Source organism: Oncorhynchus kisutch, linkage group LG16 (assembly GCF_002021735.2).
Source record: "Oncorhynchus kisutch isolate 150728-3 linkage group LG16, Okis_V2, whole genome shotgun sequence".
Taxonomy (NCBI): domain Eukaryota; kingdom Metazoa; phylum Chordata; class Actinopteri; order Salmoniformes; family Salmonidae; genus Oncorhynchus; species Oncorhynchus kisutch.
In genome coordinates this window covers 16,433,666-16,458,905 of record NC_034189.2, presented here as the reverse complement: position 1 = coordinate 16,458,905, position 25,240 = coordinate 16,433,666, and the positions used below count along the sequence as shown (strand labels likewise).

Here is a 25,240-nt window from a genome sequence, read left to right as displayed (position 1 = left end):
TTACACTTGGCATTTGCCATATGGCATTTGCAATCAACTTTGAATGAAACGACTGGACACCGTGTATATATATATGGTTGTTACAGTACCAATATGTTCCCATTCATTTTTGTCAATTTCAGGGGGGAGTTCCCTTACTAAAATGAAGATGCGTTGCAACTTATCTTTTGTGTGCTACGTGGAAAATAGAAGATATCACTGACTGCCTTGTTTATTGTCTGTCATAGAGTCCCTTACATGCTTATCATCCAGGTTCAACAAGTAACTTATCTTTAGAATCTACTTTCCAGTGGGTACAGACACCAGAGAAAGAGAGAGAGAGAGAAACAGAGAGAGAGAGAGAAACAGAGAGAGAGAGAGAAACAGAGAGAGAGAGAGAAACAGAGAGAGAGAGAGAAACAGAGAGAGAGAGAGAGAAACAGAGAGAGAGAGAGAAACAGAGAGAAACAGAAACAGAGAGAAACAGAGAGAAAACGAGAGAGAGAGAAGGAGAGATAATTATTCTAAATGGACCATACCTCCAGGAGAAAGGCAATACAAGATAAAAAGATGGAATAACACAAAGCAGCCTACCATGGACTTGAAGATGGATGGTCTTGGTCGGAATCTGTCCTCCTTTGTTTGATGCGGCAGAAACTAGAAATTCCCCTGAGTCTTGCAGTGACAGTTCTTGGATTGTTAAACTGAAGTTGCTGTCGTTCATCTCTAGTCTCCCCTTAAACTGTGATCTTGGTAAGGAAATGTTCCCATCAAATTCTGCAATGACCATTTTTTTATACTTCCACTCCATTGACTTGATACCTTCCCTTTCTAAGCCTGAGGGCAGCTCCACTGAGTCCCCCACTGCTTTGTTGAACAGAGAAATACCCACACCTGAAACACACAAATACACAACATGACATTCTGACATTGATCAATGGTTACACTTTACACTACAGGGCTCTAAATACTGTGTAATTTTTTACTCATGTAAGTACAGTGTAGAAGATATTGTAATTACTCATTGTTCACTGTACACAGTGTGCCTACACAAATAATGGCACAATAATACACTGCAATGTAAAGTCATAACCCATCAATGAATAGGTAATAATGGACTTCATTTAAATAGCACTTTTCCAAGTTTATATATACTGTATGACACTTTACATATCTGCATTTAACATATCTTTACATATTTGAGTGTGTAGGTCTACTTTACTTTTGTCCACTCCTCCCCCACATTCAGCAGAACAGGATGGGATTACAGGAAAAGAGAAATGGGGGTGGATCTTTATCAATAAATGTTCCTCTGCTCACGTCTAAGTACAAATCAATTATGTGGAAATGCAAACACCACATGTAAGAGACTTTGGATCCTTGAAAGTGCTACATAAATACCATGTATTATTATTATTATTATTACTAATATTAATGTTATTATTAATTGTACTATTACTTTATTATTATTATTATTATTATTATTACATAATGTGTTTACTGTGTAATTATGCACCAGAAATGAATCATACTGTCACAGCCAAATCTGTTTCACCTGTCTTTGTGCTTGTCTCCTCCCCCCTCCAGGTGTCACCCATCTTCCCCATTATCTCCAGTGTATTTATACCTGTGTTCTCTGTTTGTCTGTTGCCAGTTCGTCTTGACTTGTCAGGTCTTACCAGTGTGCTTTCCTGTCTTCATGTTTGTCAAGTTCTGTTTCCTAGTTTTCCCGGTTCTAACATTTCTGCCTACCCTGACCCCGATCCTGCCTGCCGTCCTGTACCTGCCCGACTCTGACCTGATCACAAACCCCTGCCTGTTGTCATAACTTTCCTTCCTGGGTGAGGATCAGAGAGATCCCCCCTCTCCCACCAGAGAGGAAGGGGGGGAAGTGGGGGCAGTTGGACAGTTTTATGAGTGTCACAAATACCTTACAGGAACTCTCTCTCCCACTATGCAGAAATGAAAGTAAAAAATCCCTTTGTTACAACAGAGAGAAATTTTGCAGTACTGTAACATCAAAAGATAAGACATTGAAATTATATTTCTAACGTAAATATTGTGGGAAATGGTTGGTGAGACAAACAAAAATCAAATCAGTTGTTGTTTTGTGATATCATTAAGGATGGTATAACTAAATAACAGTATCTCTGAAAATGTATGCATTCAAGGGGTCAGGTTTACATCTAAATGTTGTACAAATTATATGATTAAATATGAAACTATTTGTGAGAAGATTAAATGTGACTTTAGCCTTCTAAATGAGATAATGTTTTTTCATAAAGACTTTTGCCAAGTCAGTAACCACGCCCACGTGAACACAGACTTTGTAGCAACAGGATGGAACCGCCTTCCAAGGCGAGAACTTAAAAGGACTTGCTGAAGAATTAACATATTAGACCAGAGAACGTGAGAATCTCTCAAGACCAGTATAAGTGCAGCGTGTGCTGAATGCATTAAGAAATGGTTTAATGACTATAATACCAGAAAATTGTAAGACCCTCTGAATCTCTCTCTCTCGAAGAAGAAGACTACTGTACACAGGAACATTCAGTCTGCAGCTGTTTATGCAGTAGGAATGCCTAGGAAATTTGACCAAAGACGAGAGACGAAGAACAATTTTCTCTCATCAATATAGGTACCTCTAAGGTATCTATTCTAAACAAACAGAGTGAAGAACAAGGCCCGCTGAACACCTCTAGAAGAACCATTCTAACAGACACTGAGACCAAGAAGCTATGACTACAAAGGACATGGTGACCTCTTGCACAGCCAGAGACTTCTGTCGAACTACTCTCCACAGCCTGATTGAGTGATTTCAACAGAGTGAGATGACAAAGACATACAAGCGTAAATATGTACATTGCATTTCTAAATTCGCATGAGTGGTTGTTAGGGTGCTAAATATCCATATTTACGATGAGCGTATTATTCAACTGTATGTACGAATTACTTCGTCTCTCCTCCTCCCGCTCTTTCTTTCCCCTCCATTTCATTGTGTAACAAGCTGTCATATCGGGTTAGTCCCCTTGGGACTTTTCATTGCACTGTAGTAATCAATGTATAATCTATCCTGTGTGTGTGTGTTTATGTAATTCGGTGTGATTATTTAGTTAGAAAATAAATAACTAAGCCAATTTGTGTATCGCTGAGTCATCATGTAGACTAGGGTTTGTGCAGATTTAACGGATTATTATGCGATGTTCAGAATGAGACTGATGAGGTAAATAAGAACAAATTAATTGACTGATGTAAGGGATATATACACTACCGTTCAAAAGTTTGGGGTCACTTAGAAATGTCCTTGTTTTTGAAAGAAAAGCATTTTTTTTGTTCATTCAAATAACATCAAATTGATCAGAAATACAGTGTAGACATTGTTAATGTTGTAAATGACTATTGTAGCTGTGTCTGCATCTGGGTCAATATCCTGAGTCATGTTAGATATTACTGCACGGTCAGAACTAGAAGCACAAGCATTTCGCTACACTCGCATTAACATCTGCTAACCATGTGTATGTGACCAATAAAATTTGATTTGAGTTGAAACAGAAGATTTTTATGGAATATCTACATAGGCGTACAGAGGCCCATTATCAGCAACCATCTCTCCTGTGTTCCAATGGCACATTGTGTTAGCTAATCCAAATTTATCATTTAAAAGGCTCATTTATCATTAGAAAGCCCTTTTGCAATTACAGTATGTTAGCAAAGCTGAAAACTGTTGTTCGGATTAAAGAAGCAATAAGACTGGCCTTCTTTAGACTAGTTGTGTATTTGGAGCATCAGCATTTGTGAGTTTGATTACAGGCTCAAAATGACCAGAAACAAAGAACTTTCTTCTGAAACCTGATAGTCTATTTTTGTTATGAGAAATTAAGGCTATTCCATGCGAGAAATTGCCAAGAAACTGAAGATCTCATACAACGCTGTGTACTACTCCCTTCACAGAACAGCGCAAACTGGCTCAAACCAGAATAGAAAGAGGAGTGGGAGGCTCCGGTGCACAACTGAGCTATAGGACAAGTACATTAGAGTGTCCAGTTTGAGAAACAGACGCCTCACAAGTCCTCAACTGGCAGCTTCATTAAATAGTACCCGCAAAACACCAGACTCAACATCAACAGTGAAGAGGCGACTCCAGAATCCAGTAAATAATCTGAGAACTGTACTATCCGCCTCTTGTGTCTGCATCTGGGTCAATATATGGAGTCGTGATACATACACTGCATGGGCAACATAATACATTCATGGCAGTCTACTATTAATAACATATCATTAACCTTTAAACAATGTCTTCTTTCAATAAGTAAGAATAAAATAATATAGTTACAACAAAGCAAAATGTAATATGTCGAACATAACAGCAGTGTGGTGTGACACCAATCACGCCCCTGAGGACTGGAATTGCCCAGGCTTGCTTTACTCAGTACTTTGTTAAAGCACCTTTGGCAGCAATTACAGCATCAAGTCTTCTTGGGTATGACACTACAAGCTTGGCGCACCTGTACTTGTGCTTTCCTCCCACTCTTCTCTGCAGATCCTCTCAAGCTCTGTCAGGTTGGATGGGGAGCGTCGCTGCACAGCTATTTTCAGGTCTCTCCAGAGATGTTCGATCAGGTTGAAGTCCGAGCTCTGGCTACGCCACTCAAGGACATTCAGAGACTTGTCCCGAAGCCACTCCTGCGTTGTCTTGGCTGTGTGCTTAGGGTCATTGTCCTGTCAGAAAGCAAACCTTCGCCAAAGTCTGAGCACTCTGTAGCAGGTTTTCATGGAGGATATCTTTGTACTTTGCTCTGTTCTTCTTTCCCTTGATCTTGACTAGTCTCCCAGTCTCTTTCGATGAAAAACATCCACACAGCATGATGCTGCCACCACCATGCTTCACCGTAGGGATGGTACCAGGGTTCTTCCAGATGTAACGGTTGGAATTTAGACCAAATAGTTAAATCTTGGTTTCATCAGAACAGAGAATCTTGTTTCTCATGGTCTGAGAGTCCTTCAGGTGTTTTTGGCAAACTCCAAGGCCTGATTGGTGGAGTGCTGCAGAGATGATTGACCTGGAAATTTCAGTTTGGCCGGGCGGCCAGCTCTAGGAAGAGTTTGTGGTTCCAAACTTCTTCCATTTAAGAATGATGGATGCCACTGTGTTCTTGGGGACCTTCAATGCTGCAGACATTTTTTGGTACCATTCCCAGATCTGTGCCTCTGACAAAACCTTCGACCTCATGGCTTGGTTTTTGCTCTGACATGCACTGCCAACTGTGGTACCTTATGTAGACAGGTGTGTGCCTTTCCAAATCATGTCCAATTAATTTAATTTAGCACAGGTGGACTCCAATCAAGTTGTTAAAAACATCTCAAGGATGATCAATGGAAACACGATCCACCTGAGCTGAATTTCGAGTCTCATAACAAAAGGTCTGAATCTGTTTTTTATTTTAAATAATTTTTCAAGATATTCTAAAAACCTGTTTTTGCATTGTCATTGTTGGGCATTGTGTGTAGATTGATGAGAATGTGTATTTATTTATTCCATTTTAGAATCATGATGTAACTTAAGAAAATTGGGAAAAAGGGAACAGGTCTGAATACTTTGAATGCACTGTAGATGATATACAGATGGTCAAACTATCAACAAACTATCAGTTGATAAGCAACTGCTTGCTAAGATTAAGTTAAGGTTAGGTTTAGAATAATGGTTGGGGTAAAGGTTAAGGTTAGGATAAGGGTTAAAGTTAGCGTTAAAAACCAAGGAAGTTAACCGTTTAACTATTATTCCTAACTTTATCATGCAAGCAAGCAAATGTAATTGATACAAAACGTGAGCAGCAGAAAGTAAAGATTCCATACAATACTAACCATAGTGGAGGATAGAGAGTAGGAGTATTCCCTGTTTGGAGAAGGAGGAGAGGGGACCACCAGACATCTCTGTTAGGAGTTGTATGTCTGTTTCCTCTGGCTGTACGTCCTCCCTATCTCTCTGTGACTGACTGGTAGCTAGCTAGACTCGCGAAAACAAACAGAGAAGAGAGAGAGAGAATAAAGAAGAGAGAGAAGAGATTTCCTTTGATGAGGGCTGCTGTTCTAGAATAGACTCGCTGTATGTTAGTTAAAAAGGAAGTCACACTGTATAGTCGTTCTCTGAAAACACCCCTCCATCAGCTTGAGAGTTAGACCATGAGGAGTGGGTGTGTTTGGGGTCTGTTACTGTACTGATCAGACTTATGGTATTGTGAATGTTTCAGTACATATGTGGCAATTATTTATTTCAGAAGGAGCCAGCAAAACTAGTTATGTGCTTTGGGTCATTTGACACTATTAGACATGCACAAATGGATATTCTTGTAACTATTATGGCCAACTTTTTTACTGCTGCTGTGGTTACACCTTTTGGGTATTTTCCAGAACAGGGGTGTCCCTTTCAGAAGAGTTAGCAGGATGACATGTATTGGTTATTCCTGAAGATCTGTCGCTATGGTCCTACATGCATGAAACTATTTCTTTGACTAAAGGCTCCATGTCCTAATATGAAGTCAATATGATAACGGTGGCTAAATACCAGAGGTGATGAGCCATTAAGAGTAGTTACTATGAGTATGACGTAAGGAGGACAAATGTGTAAAACGTGTGTGCCAAGACTGGAAGGCCGTTGTATTCATCATCCAGCTCGGCATTTATTATAAAGTAATAAAAAGTATATTTGAACTCACATGCTCCGGTATTTGTGAAATATGACAGACTAAATATTTCTATGACAATGGTTTCAGAACAATGTGTGTGTATATTTTAATGTAGGCGTCATGTGCCAGAGGAAGGGTTTGCATGAGTTCTCCTGCATGCTCATTGTTCAGTGTGGTTGAGGTACATGAAAAACCCGCAGACTTGTGTGTTTTCGGGAGGAAGTGGGCCCTTGACTACTGACAAAGGTCCCCTTCTACGTTTCAGGTAACATCTTGTGTCACTTCCTGCATGGTGGTCTCCGTGACAGAGACACAGTCTGTCTGTCTGTCCACATACAGTGCATTCAGAAAGCATTCAGACCTCTTGACTTTTTCAAGATTTAGTTACATTACAGCCTTATTCTAAAATGGATTACATATATTTTTTTCCTCATCAATCTACACACAATAACCCATAATGAAGCCTCCCGGGTGGCGCAGTGGTCTAGGGCACTGCATCGCAGCGCTAGCTGTGCCACAAGAGACTCTGGGTTTGCGGCCGGCCGTGACCGAGAGGTCTGTGGGGCGACGCACAATCGGCCTAGCCGGTAGGGATATCCTTGTCTCATTGCGCACCAGCGACTCCTGTGGTGGGCTGGGCGCAGTGCGCACTAACCAAGGTAGCCAGGTGCACGGTGTTTCCTCCAACATATTGGTGCGGCTGGCTTCCGGGTTGGAGTTGCGCTGTGTTAAGAAGCAGTGCGGTTGGGTTGTGCTTCGGAGGATGCATGGCTTTCGACCTTCGTCTCTCCCGAGCCCGTACGGAAGTTGTAGCGATGAGACAAGATAGTAATTACTAACAACCCTTGTGAAGACTTACTGAAAACGTTTGACATCTGTCATTGCCAACAAAGGGTATATAACAAGTATTGAGATACACTTTTGTTATTGACCAAATACTTATTGTCCACCATAATTTGCAAGTAAATGATTTCTGGATTTTCTTTCTTATTTTGTCTGTCATAGTTGAAGTGTACCTATGATGAAAATTATAGTTCTCTCTCATCTTTTTCAGTGGGAGAACTTGCACAATTGGTGGCTGACTAAATATTGGGGTGAAAAGGGGATTTTAAAAAACAACAACATAATGACAAAGTGAAAAGAGGTTTTTGGAAATGTTTGCAAACGTATGAAAATAAAAACCTGAAATACCTTATTACATAAGTATTCAGACCCTTTGCTATGACACTCAAAATTGAGCTCAGGTGCATCCTGTTTCCATTGATCATCCTTAAATATTTTCTACAACTTGATTGGTGTCCACCTGTGGTAAATTCAATTGATTGGACATGATTTGGTCTCACAGTTGACAGTGCACGTCAGAGCAAAAACCAAGCCATGTGGTCGAAGGAATTGGGGAAGGGTACCAAAAAAAATCTGCAGCATTGACGGTCCCCAAGAATACAGTGGCATAAATCATTCTTAAATGTAGGAAGTTTGGAACCCACAAGACTCTTCCTAGAGCTGGCCGCTCGGCCAAATTGAGATATTGGGGGAGAAGGGCATGAGTCAGGGAGGTGACCAAGAACCCGATAGTCACTCGGACAGTGCTCTAGAGTTCCTCTGTGGAGAATGGAGAACCTTCCAGAAGGACAACAACCTCTGTAGCACTCCACCAATCAGGCCTTTATGGTAGAGTAGCCAGATGGAAGCCACTCCTCAGTAAAAAGTACATGACAGCTCGCTTGTAGTTCGTCAAAAGGCACCTAAAGGACTCAGACCATGAGAAACAAGATTCTCTGATCTGATGAAACCAAGATTGAACTCTTTGGCCTAAATTCCAATGGTGGCTAGCATCATGCTGTGTGGATGTCTTTCAGACCCATGGACTGGAAGACTAGTCATCATTGAGGGATAGATGAACGGAGCAAAATACAGAGAAATCCTGCTCCAGAGTCCTCAGACTAGAGTAAAGGTTCACCTTCCAACAGGACAACGACCCTAAGCACACAGCCAAGACTACGCAGAAGTGGCTTCAGCGACAAGCCCTTGAATGTCCTTGATTGGCCAGCCAGAGCCCGGACTTGAACCTGATCCAACATCTCTGGAGAGAACTGAAAATAGCTGTGCAGCAACGCTCCCGATCCAACCTGACTGAACTTGAGAGGATCTGCAGAGAAGAATGGGAGAAACTCCCCAAATACAGGTGTGCCAAGCTTTTAGCATCATACTCAAGAAGACTTGAGGCTGTAAACGCTGCTAAAATTGCTTCAACAAAGTACTGGGTAAAGGGTCTGAATACTTACGTAAATGTTAATTTTTCTTTACAAAATATAAATAAATTAGCAAACATTTCTAAAAATGTGTTTTTGCTTTGTCATGAGTATTGGGTGTAGATTGATGAGGGTAAAACAACTATTTAATCCATTTTAGAATAAGGCTGTAATGTAACAAAATGTGGAAAAGTCAAAGGGTCTGAATACTCTCCAAAATGCACCGTAGATATAAACACATACTGTACAGAAACCCCCTAACTGGAACAGTGGCCTTACCAACCATGCAGTGACACTGAAAATAGCAGTCACAGTCAGACAAACAGTGATTTCATAAATCACCATGACCTTGACTGTAGGATTTTGAGGCTATGAGCCAGACCTGGTCAAGTAGTTTACACATGGAATGTAATACAGTAATGGAAATGATGAATAATTTGGTACAGCATGGCACTTGCAACACCAGGGTTGTGGGTTCGATCCCCTCGGGTGACAAGTACGAAAAAGTATGAAAATGTATGCAGTCACTGTAAATAACTCTGGGTAAGAGCATCTGCTAAATTACAGAAAATGTACACCATTTCCATGTAAATACCCCACACTGATGTTGACCTTTGCTTACTTGGAAGACCTCTTTGCAATCACATTTCAGTTTTGGAAAGCAGGAGATCTTACGACCATGTTCTTGAAGCGTGTCATTTGTGTGTGTTGATTGAAGACCTACAGTAGTTTAATGTTAAAGTATAGTGAGAGGTCCTTTCTATCTTAGATGTTATAAAACGTTGCACATCACTATTTCTATCAGAGAAAGGATGTCACGTCTCAAGTTCTATTTTGACATTTCTCTTCTATTCTATAATGTTCTATAATAGTCTATAATATTCTATTCCGTTTTATTACCAGGGGTATTCCAATGTAATGCCAGACATTCAATTATAGAGTTTTGTTATCAGCAATGTGGTTCAAACTGAAATGTTGCCAACCCCAGCACTTTTCCTGGTTTGGTAAAGAAGAAGTGATACACAGTACCAGTACTGACCAGCTCATCAGAACTGCTGCAGAGAGTATATGACATTAGAAAACTGTCCTTTTCAGGCACACCCTTCCCTAAAAAGTAATTATGAAAATCTCAATGGGTCTTCAGCTGATGGGGTACAGCAATTGAACTTAGCTCATGAGGCATTTATAAGTTTCATTGTTCAAGAGTCAATGGGTGTATACACCATTAAAGAGATTCTCCGGCACTTTTGTATACTTTTTAGCCAATAGTTGTGAAAGTATCTCTCATGAGCCAAAAGTGGTCCTTGAAAATTGCGTACTACTTCACATATGTTCTGATTGCTCTCCCTCTGCTGTGATTGCATGATGTACGTCTTGCTAGATGTCACTCATATGGCGAGGGGCTAAAGCTCATTGGTAGAACTCAAATTGCTAGGGGGCTAGCCCACAGGGGGGAAATGTAGGAAAAACTGAGAAAACTGGGAAAACTGAAAAGATTCAGTGACTGAGTTTACAAGGAAGTGAATAGGAGATGTGGTACCCACTGTTACTATTAAAACCCACCCTAACCAGAAACCGCGGATCGATGGTAGCATTCGCGCGAAACTGAAAGAGCGAACCACCGCATTTAAACATGGCAAGGTGACTGGTAATATGGCAGAATATATACTCCGCAATGCAATCAAACAAGTTTTTAAAAAATATATTATTTCACCTTTATTTAACCAGGTAGGCTAGTTGAGAACAAGTTCTCATTTACAACTGCGACCTGGCCAAGATAAAGTACAGAGATCAAGTGTACAGAGATAAAGTGTAGTCGTAATTCAATGGCTCAGACACGAGATGTATGTGGCAGGGACTACAGATAATCACAGACTAGAAAAGGAAAACCAGCCACATCGCGGAGATCCACATCTTGCTTCCAGACAGGCTAAACACATTCTTTGCACGCGTTGAATATAACAGTGTCACCGACGCGGCCCGCTACCATGGACTGTGGGCTCTCCTTCTCCATGGCCGACGTGAGTAAAACATTTAAACCCTCAAAAGGATGCCCAGATGGCATCCCTAGCGTTTCCTCGGGGCATGCTCAGACCAGCTGGCCAGACCAGCAATATTCAATCTCTGCCTATCCCAGTCTGCTGTTCCCACATGCTTCATGATGGCCACCATTGTTACTGTACCCAAGAAGGCAAAGGTAACTGACTATCGCCCCGTAGCACTCACCTCTGTCGTCATGAAGTGCTTTGATGGCGCCGACGGAGATGGCAGTATTGCGACTAGCTCTTAAGCAACTCTGCAGTATTTAGTTTGTTTTTGTAAAAAAAAAAATACGTTATTAGCTCAGGAATTGTTTTGTGTCATTACACCGGGAAGAGTTTTGTTTGTTTTTGTACTATTTTTTACGTTATTAGCCCAGGAATTGTTTTGTGTCATTACACCGGGAAGAGTTATTGGATATTAGAGCAGCAGTAACTCACCAGAACTTCCATCATTACGACCAGGATTATGACTTCCCTAGAGTGGATCCCTTGTTTGCTCTCCCTAGAGAAGGTAGGCCTATTTGGTAAAAGACCAAGTCAATATTATGGCAGGAACAATCAAATAAGCAAAGAGAAACAACAGTCCATCATTACTTTAAGACACAAAGGTCAGTCAATACGGAACATTTCAAGAACTTTTTAAGTTTCTTTAAGTGCAGTTGGAAAACCCATTAAGCGCTATGATGAAACGGGCTCTCCCTCTGGCATTACTCATCTCATATCTATATACTGTATTCTATACTATTCTACGGTATCTAAGTCACTTAATAATGTGTACATATCTTGCATTACTCATTTCTCATCTCATACTGTATGTATATACTGTTGTCATGACTTTGCCCTGTTGAGTGAGGATCATAAAACCCCCTTTCCCTCTCTTCCCCCCACCGGTTTATGACCCCTCCCCACAAAAACCTTTACCCCTTCTCTCTCCACTCTACAAAAATTGACTTTTGAAAATCTGTTGTTACCACAGAGAGAGACTTTGCAATGCAGTAACATCAAATGGTTGGGAATGGAACCATATTTCGGTAATCCAACCAGTTGAAAGTATCCGTTGGTACATAAAGAATATGATGTCAGATCAGTTGTTGTCTGGGACATTATTACTGATGACAGGACAACATATATTGTATCTATAGTCTACACCTTCTAGTTATCAGATGCACATGGAATTGTTGTGCAATTTAAATGTTTAAATATGAAACTGTGAAAATATTAAATGTAATTCTAGCCTTCTAAATGAGAGAATTGTTTTCATAAGTAAACTATGCTCAGTCATTGGCCACACCCAAGTGAACAGACATTGGTTGGAGAGGGATGAAACACGTCCTTCGCTTCTCCAGTATAAAAGCCCCCATGACCAAATTCACATCAGACTTAGCAAACCCCAGCGTGAGCTGTTGTTGCGAATGTTTGAATTTCCACTCTACATAACGAAGTTTACATGAGACCAGTTCCTGACGACATGAGGACTGGTGTCCATAGATTTAAAAGGGCTAATTTTAACGTGGAGGTGACGATCACCGCGCTGGAAGGATGAGTTTCGACTAGACCAGCCAGAATACAGCACGAGCTGAGTATGGCAACTTGGTATAAACTTTGAACTCTTATTTATTAAATAAGTGATACATCCTAGGCGTTGAGTTATCAGCTGCAGCTGCAAACGGAAAGGACAGGCAATCCTATGAGAAGACAGGGTACTTCAACGTATCCACTCTACAACACTACGACCAGAAAGATTCTACAAAGGACAAGGGCAATCTCTGCTGGGCAAACCAGTCTTCCATCTTCGACCCATCTATTGAAGTGCGGCTCTGTGAAAATATATATCTTGCATTTTCCTTTTCCCGAATGGCCACAACTGTATACTGTATTCTATACTATTCTACTGTGTCTTAGTCCGTTCCGCTCTGACATCGCTCGTCTATATGTATATAGTCTTAATTCATTCCTATTTAGATTTGTGTGTCTGGTATATATATATTTTTTTGTAGAAGCACAAGCATTTCGCACACCCGCAATAACATCTGCTAATCACGTGTATGTGACCAATACATTTTGATTTGATTTGAAAATGGAGCACCACTGTCAAACTAGGGACGTCCTGGCTAATTAGGGTAAGACAGTAATTATGCTCATACAACATAATATACTACTAAATGTGTGTGTGTGTGCGTGTGTGTGTGTGTGTGTATATATATATATATATATATATATATATATATATATATATATACACACACTGCTCAAAAAAATAAAGGGAACACTTAAACAACACAATGTAACTCAAAGTCAATCACACTTCTGTGAAATCAAACTGTCCACTTTGGAAGCAACACTGATTGACAATAAATGTCACATGCTGTTGTGCAAATGGAATAGACAACAGGTGGAAATTATAGGCATTTAGCAAGACACCCCCAATAAAGGAGTGTTTCTGCAGGTGGTGACCAGACCACTTCTCAGTTCCTATGCTTCCTGGCTGATGTTTTGGTCACTTTTGAATTCTGGCGGTGCTTTCACTCTAGTGGTAGCATGAGACGGAGTCTACAACCCACACAAGTGGCTCAGGTAGTGCAGCTCATCCAGGATGGCACATCAATACGAGTTGTGGCAAGAAGGTTTGCTGTGTCTGTCAGTGTAGTGTCCAGAGCATGGAGGCGGTACCAGGAGACAGGCCAGTACATCAGGAGACGTGGAGGAGGCCGTAGGAGGGCAACAACCCAGCAGCAGGACCGCTACCTCTGCCTTTGTGCGAGGAGCAGGAGGGGCACTGCCAGAGCCCTGCAAAATGACCTCCAGCAGGCCACAAATGTGCATGTGTCTGCTCAAACGGTCAGAAACAGACTCCATGAGGGTGGTACGAGGGCCCGACGTCCACAGGTGGGGGTTGTGCTTACAGCCCAACACCGTGCATGACGTTTGGCATTTGCCAGAAAACACCAAGATTGGCAAATTCGCCACTGGCGCCCTGTGCTCTTCACAGATGAAAGCAGGTTCACACTGAGCACGTGACAGACGTGACAGAGTCTGGAGATGCCGTGGAGAACGTTCTGCTGCCTACAACATCCTCCAGTGGGATGTTGGGTCCAGTGGGCGGTGGGTCAGTCATGGTGTGGGGTGGCATTTCTTTGGGGGGGCCGCACAGCCCTCCATGTGCTCGCCAGAGGTAGCCTGACTGCCATTAGGTACCGAGATGAGATCCTCAGACCCCTTGTGAGACCATATGCTGGTGCGGTTGGCCCTGGGTTCCTCCTAATGCAAGACAATGCTAGACCTCATGTGGCTGGAGTGTCAGCAGTTCCAGCAAGAGGAAGGCATTGATGCTATGGACTGGCCCGCCCGTTCCCCAGACCTGAATCCAATTGAGCACATCTGGGACATCATGTCTCGCTCCATCCACCAACGCCAGTCTGTTGCACCACAGACTGTCCCGGAATTGGCAGATGCTTTAGTCCAGGTCTGGGAGGAGATCACTCAGGAGACCATCCGTCACCTCATCAGGAGCATGCCCAGGCGTTGTAGGGAGGTCATACATGCACGTGGAGGCCACACACACTACTGAGCCTCATTTTGACTTGTTTTAAGGACATTACATCAAAGTTGGATCAGCCTGTAGTGGGGTTTTCCACTTTAATTATGAGTGTGACTCCAAATCCAGACCTCCATGGGTTGATACATTTGATTTCCATTGATAATTTGTGTGATTTTGTTGTCAGCACATTCAACTATTGTAAAGTATTTAATAAGAATATTTAATTCATTCAAATCTAGGATGTGTTATTTTAGTGTTCCCTTTATTTTTTTGAGCAGTGTACATGGAATTATATATACACTTCTCCTTAATGTAACTGCTGTGTTAGATTTTTTTTAAACTTTACCGAAAAAGCAATAATCTGAGTACGACGCTCAGAGCCCTAGCTAGCCAAACAGATTTCCGCCATGTTTTGGAGTTAACATTAGTAAGAAATAGTATGATAAATATTACCTTACCTTTGATGATCTTCATCAGAATGCACTTCCAGGAATCCCAGGTCCACATTAAATGCTTGATTTGTTCAATAATGTCCATCATTTATGTCCAAATATAATCCTTTTGTTTGCGTGTTTAGTAAACAATTCGAAACTCATGAGGCGCAGGCAATTCCAGCGGAAATGGTGGACGAAAATTCCAAAAAGTAATATTACTGGTCGTAGAAACATATCAAACAATGTATATAATCAATCTTTCGGATGTTTTTATCATAAATGTTCAATAATATCCCAACCGGAGAATCCTTTTGTCTGTAGAAAATCAGACAGATTCCTCAAAACAGTTTCTAATTACTGTTGACATCTAGTGGAAGGCGTAGGAAGTGCAACATTAACCATATCACTCTGTGTATTCAATAGGGCAGAGTTCAAAAACTATTAACCTCAGATTTCTCACTTCCTGTTTGGATTGTTCTCAGGTCTTTGCCTGCCATATGAGTTCTGTTATTGTAATGGTTTTCTTCTGGGGAAAGAGAGGCGGACCAAAACTTGCTAAACATCTTTAATAAAGATGAACAATCTACAAAACAAGAAATGTGAAAAAACCAAAACAGCCCTATCTGGTGCAACAAACACAGAGACAGGAACAATCACCCACAAAACCCAACACAAAACAGGCTACCTAAATATGGTTCCCAATCAGAGACAATGACTAACACCTGCCTCTGATTGAGAACCATATCAGGCCAAACATAGAAATAGACAAACCAGACACACAACATAGAATGCCCACCCAGCTCACGTCCTGACCAACACTGAAACAAGGAAAACACACACGAACGATGGTCAGAACGTGACAGTTATACTCACATACATCATTCAAAGAGTTTTAGAAACTTCAGAGTGTTTTCTATCCAAATCTACTACTAATAATATGCATGTATTGGCAACTGGGACTGAGGATATATGCATATTCTAGCTTTTACGGCTGAGTAGCAGGCAGCTTAATTTGGGCATGCTTTTCATCCAAAAGTGAAAATGCTGCCCCCTACACCAAAGAAGTTTTAAAGGGGAACACACACATTTAACAAGACCATCACAGGATATAGAAGTGAAGTTATCACATTTCAATGATGTTATCTCTTCTCTCTTCTAGGGAATCAGAAGAGATGTAATACCAGTCAGCTGTGTTCTCCTCGCTGGGAGTTCTACAATGGATCATGTTACTACTTCTCTAAAGACAAACTGACCTGGGAACAGAGTTAGTACGCCTGCATCCACGATGGAGGACACCTGGTCATCATAGAGAGTCAGCAGGAGCATGTAGGATTGGAGGTGTAGTACACTATATATACAAAAGTACATGGACACCCCTTCAAGTCAGTCAACATTACCAACAAGTCAGTTCCATTTTTGCCCTGCTAAGTCTGCCCTGGTCAACTGTGACTGCTATTATTGTGAAGTGGAAAGGTCTAGGAGCAACAGCAGCTCAACCGCGAAGTGGTAGGTCACACAAGCTCACAGAACGGGACCGCAGAGTGCTGAAGCGTAGCAGTCCGGACTAATCTGCATTTGGTGGATGCCAGGAAAGCACTACCTGCCCCAATGCATAGTGCCAACTGTAAATTCTGGGGCTGTTTTTCATGGTTCGGGCTAGGCCCCTTAGTTCCAGTGAAGGGAAATCTTAAAGCTACTGAATACAATGACATTCTAAACTATTTTCTGCTTCCAACTTTGTGGCTACAGTTTGGGGAAGGCCCTTTCCTGTTTCAGCATATCAATGCCCCCATGCACAAAGTGAGGTCCGTACAGAAATGGTTTGTCGAGATCGGTGCGGAAGAACTTGACGGGCTTGCTCAGAGCCCTGACCTCAACCCCATTGAACACCTTTGGGATGAATTGGAATGTCGACTGTGAGCCAGGCCTAATCGCCCAACATCAGTGCCCTACCTCAATAAGGCTCTTGTGGCTTAATGGAAGTAAGTCGTCCCCATAGCAATGTTCCAACATCTAGTGGAATGCCTTCCAAGAAGAGTGGAGGCTGTTATAGAAGCAAAGGTGGGACCAACTCCATATTAATGCCCATGATTTTGGAATGAGATGTTTGACGAACAGTTGTCCACTTACTCTTAGTCATTTAGTGTAATTTATTGTTACATGACTCTCAGACATAAGTGCAGACTTCACGTTAGGATACATCCTTCTTTCAGTATCTCTGTGTTTTGCATGTCGGTCTCAATTGGTTGACTTGAGTGGAAAGCAGACTGGGCTCTCGCTCTTCAAGTTAAATAATATACTTCATTTAGAATAGTATAAAAAATGAACGTTCAGCCAGAAAGGCTTTCATCAGGATGAGAACCGTTGGTCTATTGGTTGACAAATGTGTGGTTTTCTGAGAATTGATCCTTATGAACACAGTCCCTGGATGGGACTGACAGATGAGAAGCAAGAGGGATTGTGGGTCTGGATGGACAATACACCTCTTAATGAGAACATCAAGTAAGGATGTTTCTAAGGCATAAATTCACACACACACACACAACTCAGCTGAACACTCAAAAGCAAAACATTGTATACATAGGTCAGTTGTGACCAAAAATATTGGCACCCTCCACTTTTATTAAATAATTCCCTATTTCTTCTCAAATAAGTTGAAATAGAAAAAAACATTTGGTCTCTACCATAAAGGCCTGATTGGTAGAGTGCTGCAGAGATGGTTGACCTTCTGGAAGGTTCTCCCAACTCCACAGAGGAACTTTGGAGCTCTGTCAGAGTGACCATCGGGTTCTTGGGCACCTCCCTGAACAAGGCCCTTGTATTGCTATTGTTGATTTACACTGTCATCTCAACCTTCTATTCAGGAAAATGTAACTATGTAGTTGGAGATGGGTTATAGCAATTGGATTTAATTTGTAAATTCCACTGTTTTGTATACATTTATATGTAAAGTATGTACAATGCTAGATGTAATTAGACATGAAGTAAAAAGATGTAAACATTTCATTCTCCATGTGTTTGCGGTTCGGTGTTTGAGTCTATGTCAAGTCTTAGTCAATGTAACAGCAGTGAGTCTCTGAGAGGGTTGGAGGGGTAGTTTATCTCCTGTTATGCAGTACACTGTGTCTGGTTTGCTGACATTATTCCCAGATTCTTCTGCTTTTAGCTGTAATTGATTGTCTTACTTTTGTAGTTCATCCACACAACCAGCTGGATGTTACAGAACATACTGAAATGGATAGATGGATAACTTTCTAGTGAAATTAGTATTCATAATTAGACATACAGTACATATTATAGAAAAATAATAATATACTCAGATGACTGATTGGTTGGATGGTTGCTGGAATGGTGAATTGATTGATTGATTGATTGGAGTGAGTGAGTGAGTGAGTCCAATTCAGGAACTAAACTGAAATTGTATTTCAATAATTAAATGTTTTGATATTTTTCAGTGCAATGGAAATGCACCGTAGCAGGTAATGGAGAAGATGCATAAAGATGGCAGAATTCAGATATGACATCATTGTTTTAGAAATATCCACTGAGTCTTTAAATGACATGGTTTAATGTGCCAATAAATCAGCACAATCTACTTTTTCAAATTGCCAGCATCTTGAAGCTAAAATTGGGATCATGTATGCTGTGCTAATGAACACACAGCAACATATTAACAGAGAGAAATGTGAAATACTCCGAATTTAGCAAAACAAAGAATGTGTGGTTAAGTGCATGGAGGCCGCCATCTTTATGGACCTCCGCTATTGTCACATCTATTTTCTATGAACACTTGTTAAATGTTGACAAAAGGTCACTGGACAAATTAATGGGAGCCTAGCTACAGACATGTAACATCAGAGGGTTTCTGAGACGGATGTATCTCCCATTGTGCAGTTCACTGTCTGGTTTGTTGAAGTTATTCCACACTTTGGGTGGTGCTGTGCTGCAGCTGGTTTCTGTACGGTTGCTGTTGAAGACTGATATAGGCTCTGCCTCAGAAGCACACTTTGTCCACTTGATGGCGATCTTGTACCGCTGGTTGCTGCACAGTGCTGTAAAATGCCTGTTGGGGGAACTGTAGCTATTTCCTCTCTTCTGGTGGTGTACTTGTCCCCTGGTTGGCCCTCTTCGCCTCCTGATGCTGCTGCTGGTACTGCTGCTCCTGGTTGACTTGCAGTGTTGTAGATTGATGTTACCTCAGGAAACCCTGTGTTCTGTGGTTCCAGCCTCTCCCCTGGTGGAGCGCTCACTGGGTTGACATGTTAGGAGAGACATACTGTAAAAACATTCAAATAGTCATTCTATAAAATGTTATAAAAACAAAGCTCCAGCATCCTAGAAAGACCTTGTATCTCACATTTTGGTGATTTTAATTAGTTTTTACATTAATTGAAAGTACCTGCATTGTCAGATCCTATTTACACCATCTCCTGGTTGACATGATCCATCCTACACCAACTAACACAATTAAAAACAATCCACCACTAACACCACCCACAATGATGCCAACTGGTGAAGCTGCAGCTCTCCCCTTCTTCTCAACAAAACCTGAGACGTCGCACACACACACACACGCGCACAAATCAACATTTTGCTGGAGAACAATAATAATAACTATGACGTTAAAACCTTGTTGATATATAAATAGATTTGTATAATGATAGAAGGTATGAACAGAAGGTAGAAGTTAGTAAATTAGACTTACATATGTCCTTCAGGCGTTGGGATTCGGTCTCTGTGCTGACATGATTGTTGACGATACACTTAATGAATCCATTACCACTGGAAACAGTGATGTTGACCTCAGAGACTGACAGAGAATCCTGGTACAGTGGGCACTGACCTCCATCACAGACAGAAAACATCCAGCCTGAACAATTCACTGTGATGTTACAAAGTCCTGTACTTGAGTTGTAGTATGTCACCTGCATTGCTGGAATGGGAACAGCTTCTACAACAACCAACACAGTTCAGAAAGATACATTTGACATGTATGACTGGTGAAGACACTTTAAAGGAGATTAGCTTTTTGAAACAAAGCAGAAACACATAGCCGACTACCAAAACACAACAAATCACAAAACTCACCCAACACCTTAAGTTTGTATGAAGACGTTGAATCTGTCCAATCTTTTTTCTTTGTATTTGCAATGTAAATTCCATTGTCTGTGTCTGTCAGATTCTTAATGCACAGAGTGTGGTTCACTGGGTTATAATCTACCTTCTTCTTGTATTTAGGAGAGATCTCTTTATCATCAACTATTACAGTACTATTGACCTTCCATCTAAGTCCTTTAAGTTCCTCAGGTAGTTCTGCTACAGTCAGACACACTGAACCTCCCTTCAACCCATACTGGTCTTTTGGAGGGACATCAGCCCAGGTATCTAAAGAGAGGAAAAGGTTGCATCTGCTTATTCAGTGAGGGAAAAACAGCAAAAACAAACCAGGCTAAAACATTTTCATTTTCAATTTACTTTAACAATTCTTATTTGACCTTTTTCTTCTGTCCTCAATGCTTAATCCCTTTGGAAAATACAGGTGCACCATTACTAAATATGGACAGATTTACTTAAATCTGTCCGTTTTGTATAATATCAGCCAGTATTTTTTTAAGCAGTGCTCACATTCCAAAACTGGTCCCTGAATCTGTAAATGTTTCTCAATTCATAACATTGTTTACAATTCCAATTGATATATGAATCCAATTCATACAAATCATTAGACATTTTTTGTCCTTAAGATCCTGTTTAGTTACTTAAAATAAATGTATATAGATTACCTGTCAGGATGAGTAGAAACCACAGAATATTACATTTAGAATTGATACAGTCTGGCATCGTTCAATGATCTCTGTAAAGATTAAGATTAAGTGAAAATAAAACTGGTGACTGGTGCATTACTCATCTCATTACTCATGCATTAGTCATATGGGGCGGCAGGGTAGCCTAGTGGTTAGAGCATTGGACTAGTAACCGGAAGGTTGCTAGTTCAAATCCCTGAGCTGACAAGGTACGAAATCTGTTGTTCTGCCCACTGTTCCTAGGCTGTCATTGAAAATAAGAATTTGTTCTTAACTGACTTGCCTAGTAAAATAAAAATCTCATTACTCATCACCTTCTTGTGTTTTTCATTGAGTCAGAGCAAAAAAATATATATAAATGTTATATAAAAAAATATATATATAAGTATTTAGACCCTTTACTCAGTACTTTGTTGAAACATCTTTGACAGCGATTACAGACTTGAGTTTTCTTGGGTATTACGCTACAAGTTTGGCACACCTATATTCGGGGAGTTTTTCCCATTCTTCTCTGCAGATCCTCTCAAGCTCTGTCAGGTTAGACGGGGAGTCTTGCTTGACAGCAATTTCCAGGACTCTCCAGAGATGTTCAAGTCCGGGCTCTGGCTGGGCCACTTAAGGAGATTAAAAGACTTGTCTCCAAGCCACTCCTGTGTTGTCTTGGCTGTGTGCTTACGGTCATTGTCCTGTTGGAAGGGGAACCTTCGCTCCAGTCTGAGGTACTGAGCACTCTGGAGCAGGTGTTCATCAAGGATCTCTCTGTACTTTGCTCCATTCATCTTTCCCTCAATCCTGACTACTCTCCCAGTCCTTGCCACTGAAAAACATCCACACAGCATGATACTGCCACCACCATGCTTCACCATATGGATAGTACCAGTTTTCTTCCAGATGTGACACTTGGCATTCAGGCCAAAGAGTTCAATCTTGGTTTCATCAGACCAGAGAATGTTGTGCATCTCTACCATAAAGGCCTGATTCGTGGAGTGCTGCAGAGAACCTCCTTCTAGAAGGTTCTCCCATCTACACAAAGAAACGTTTGAGCTCTGTCAGAGTGACCATCGGGTTCTTGGTCCCCTCACCTTTCCCCCCAATTGCTCAGTTTGCCGGGCGGCTAGCTCTAGGAAGAGTCTTGGTGGTTCCAAACTTCTCCCTCTTAAGAATGATGGAGGCCAAGGTGTTCTTGTGGACCTTCAATGCTGCAGAAATTGTTTTGTACCCTTCCCTACATCTGTGCCTCGACACAATCCTGTCTCGGAACTCTACGGACAATTCCTTCGACCTCATGGCATGGTTTTTAATCTGACATGCACTTTCAACTATGGGACCTTAAGTAGACAGGTGTGTACCTTTCCAAATCATGTCCAATCAAATGAATTTACCACAGGTGGACTCCAATCAAGTTGTAGAAACATCAAGGATTATCAATGGAAACAGGATGCACCTGAGCTCAATTTCGAGTCTCAGCAAACGGTTTGAATACTTATGTTAATAAGGAATTTCTGTTTTCTATTTGTAATACATTTGCAAAAATGTCTAAAAACCTGCTTTGTCATTATGGGTTATTGTGTGTAGATTGATGCTTAAAAAACGTGCTTAATCAATTTCATAATAAGGCTGTAACGTAACAAAATGTGGAAGAAGGGAAAGGGTCTGAATTGTTTCTGAAAACACTATTATTACTCACTGGGGTATTTCTTTGTGGTGAAAAGTTTGTAGAGTGTTTTAGTTAAATAACGACCTTCTAAGGAGGCACATTGCAACAAAAAAATATATAATAATAACAATGCCAGATTTGAACTAGATTAACAGTATTTTTTGCACAGATCAGGGCTGTTTTAAACCACAATCTTTTTTGCTATAACATTGATCTGATGATTGCAAAGCACATGAGAAAGAGGGATTAATAAACAATCTCCTAACTGGCCTCACCATAGACATTAGACTGCTTATACTAGCTCTACCTTTTAATCTCAAAATGGTTGAAAGACTGTCTAAATTGTAAAGATTGGCAAAGACAAGGATGATCAATGGAAACAGGATGCACCGGAGCTCAAGTTCAAGTCTCATAGCAAAGGATCTGAATACTTAGAGACAATGTCTAAACAGTTGTGTCTAAACCGATTACTACAGGGGTTCCCAAACTTTTACTGAACACAACCCCAAGAATAAGAAGACGTTAAAATCTGTGGTCAGGGTGAGGGGCGTAGTTTCCTTTTAGGTGTTGCATTTAGCAGCACTATTTAAAAAAAAAAAAATTTCACCTTTATTTAACCAGGTAGGCAAGTTGAGAACAAGTTCTCATTTACAATTGTGACCTGGCCAAGATAAAGCAAAGCAGTTCGACACAGAGTTACACATGGAGTAAAAAACATACAGTCAATAATACAGTATAAACAAGTCAATATACGATGTGAGCAAATGAGGTGAGATAAGGGAGGTAAAGGCAAAAAAAAGGCCATGGTGGCGAAGTAAATACAATATAGCAAGTAAAACACTGGAATGGTAGATTTGCAGTGGAAGAATGTGCAAAGTAGAAATAAAAATAATGGGGTGCAAAGGAGCAAAATAAATAAATAAAATAAATACAGTAGGGAAAGAGGTAGTTGTTTGGGCTAAATTATAGGTGGGCTATGTACAGGTGCAGTAATCTGTGAGCTGCTCTGACAGTTGGTGCTCAAAGCTAGTGAGGGAGATAAGTGTTTCCAGTTTCAGAAATGTTTGTAGTTTGTTCCAGTCATTGGCAGCAGAGAACTGGAAGGAGAGGCGGCCAAAGAAAGTATTGGTTTTCGGGGTGACCAGAGAGATATACCTGCTGGTGCGTGTGCTACAGGTGGGTGATGCTATGGTGACCAGCGAGCTGAGATAAGGGGGGACTTTACCTAGCAGGGTCTTGTAGATGTGTTGGATTTATTATGGATAAATGAATAAACAATATCCCCATTTTAAATAGAATTGTAACTAAGTAAACTTATACTCTGTTTTATTATATCTGATTAACAATATGAGTTCATAAGAAGGGATTATGTGACACGGACAAGAGGGGGATGACCTATGACTATGTGTGAGAGTGACACAGACACAGCTAGGTTTCCATCTAATTTGTGAACAGATTCATGTGAATAATCAAATCTGCATAAAATCTGCATAAAAATATGTGCATTTCCCCACCAGAGGTGTTTCCATCAGACTGACTTTGTTGCGGATAAAAGGCTGTGCATGATGGCGTCCCTTATGGAAAAAACACGATTCCACGTTTTGTACATGTAAAATCATGTGAAACCATGTCTTTTGGAAGAATTCACATGATATTTCACGTGAAGTTCACATGGATTTTCACATGATTGCATAGCCATTCACATGTGGATTCAAACTTTCACATGAGGCTTCACAGGTCATGCCCTGCAACAAAATGAGTCATTATGATTCACACACAGTGCTTTTAACACACACAACATGACCAAAAGTATGTGACACCTGCTCGTCAAACAACTCATTCCAATATCATGGGTATTAATATGGAGTTGGTCCCCCCTTTGCTGCTATAACAGCATCTACTCTTCTGGAAAGGCTTTCCACTAGATGTTGGAACATTGCTGCGGGGACTTGCTTCCATTCAGTATCACGTTTTAAGGTATGACGCAGGTGCAGACAGTGTTGAAGAAACAAAAGTTTTTTCCTTGAACAGAGGCAGGCAAACGACCGGTCGAGGCAGGCAAGGGTCAATAATCCAGAGAGGGTGTAAGGTACAGGACGAAAGGCAGGCTCAGGGTCAGGGCAGGCAGAACGGTCAGAACCGGGAAACTAGAATTCAGGAGCAAGCAACAGGCGGGAGCAGGGAAACAAAATGCTCTTTTGTTCTACGAACAAAACGAACTGGCAACAGACAAACAGATAACACAGGTATAAATACCCAGGGGATAATGGGGAAGATGGGCGACACCTGGTGGGGGGTGGAGACATGCACAAGGACAGGTGAAACAGATCAGGGCGTGACATTCAGCAACAAGAGCATTAGTGAGGTCGGGCACTGATGTTGGGCGATTAGGCATCGGCATTGCAATTCATCCCTAAGATGTTTGATGTGGTTGAGGTAAGGCTTATGTAGGTAAGGGCTTTGTGCAGGCCAGTCAAGTTCTTCCACACCAATCTCGTCATGCTGAAACAGGAAATTACCTTCCGAGTGGCACAGCGGCACTACATCTCAGTGCTAGAGGTGTCACTAAAGACTCTGGTTGGATTCCAGGCTGTATCACAACCGGACGGAATTTGGAGTCCCATAGGGCGGCGCACAATTGGCCCAGCGTCATCCGGGTTAGGGTTTGGTCAGGGTAGGCCATCATTGCAAATAATAATTTGTTCTTAGCTGACTTACCTAGATAAATATAAAAGACAATTATAAAATTATAAATTATAATAATGCTAAAGAATTGGAAGCACAGAATCATCTAGAATGTCATTGTATGCTGTAGCGTTAAGAGTTCCCTTCACTGGTATTAAGGGGCCAAGCC

General features: G+C 41.1%; 1 protein-coding gene across 4 annotated transcripts; it reads right to left on the bottom strand.

Annotated features, from left to right (window-relative positions):
- Positions 1–18,008: 18,008 nt before the first annotated feature.
- Positions 18,009–20,858, bottom strand: LOC109906404 (SLAM family member 9-like). Of its 4 annotated transcripts, none has more exons than XM_031791872.1 (5): positions 20,709–20,858; positions 20,017–20,313; positions 19,634–19,879; positions 19,328–19,476; positions 18,009–19,177 (listed from the first exon to the last, which is right to left on the bottom strand). In XM_031791872.1, the coding sequence occupies exons 1-4, from the start codon at positions 20,764–20,766 to the stop codon at positions 19,343–19,345; spliced, it is 735 nt and encodes a 244-aa protein (XP_031647732.1). In that variant the 5' UTR covers positions 20,767–20,858; the 3' UTR covers positions 18,009–19,177; positions 19,328–19,342. The 4 variants fall into 4 exon arrangements, with proteins under 4 accessions (XP_031647732.1, XP_031647733.1, XP_031647735.1 ...); XM_031791873.1 differs by having other exon boundaries at positions 18,009–19,204; positions 20,709–20,815; XM_031791875.1 differs by having other exon boundaries at positions 18,009–19,204; positions 19,328–19,377; positions 20,709–20,815.
- Positions 20,859–25,240: the final 4,382 nt, after the last annotated feature.

Bases quoted from the DNA above. Each gene is read 5' to 3' on its own strand.
- LOC109906404 (XM_031791872.1), bottom strand. From the start codon at position 20,766: ATGCCAGACTGTATCAATTCTAAATGTAATATTCTGTGGTTTCTACTC. The intron at 19,880-20,016 runs GTGAGTTTTGTG...TGGTTGTTGTAG, and splicing joins ATACAAACTTAAGGTGTTGG to AAGCTGTTCCCATTCCAGCA. The intron at 19,477-19,633 runs GTAAGTCTAATT...GCGACGTCTCAG, and splicing joins CCAACGCCTGAAGGACATAT to GTTTTGTTGAGAAGAAGGGG.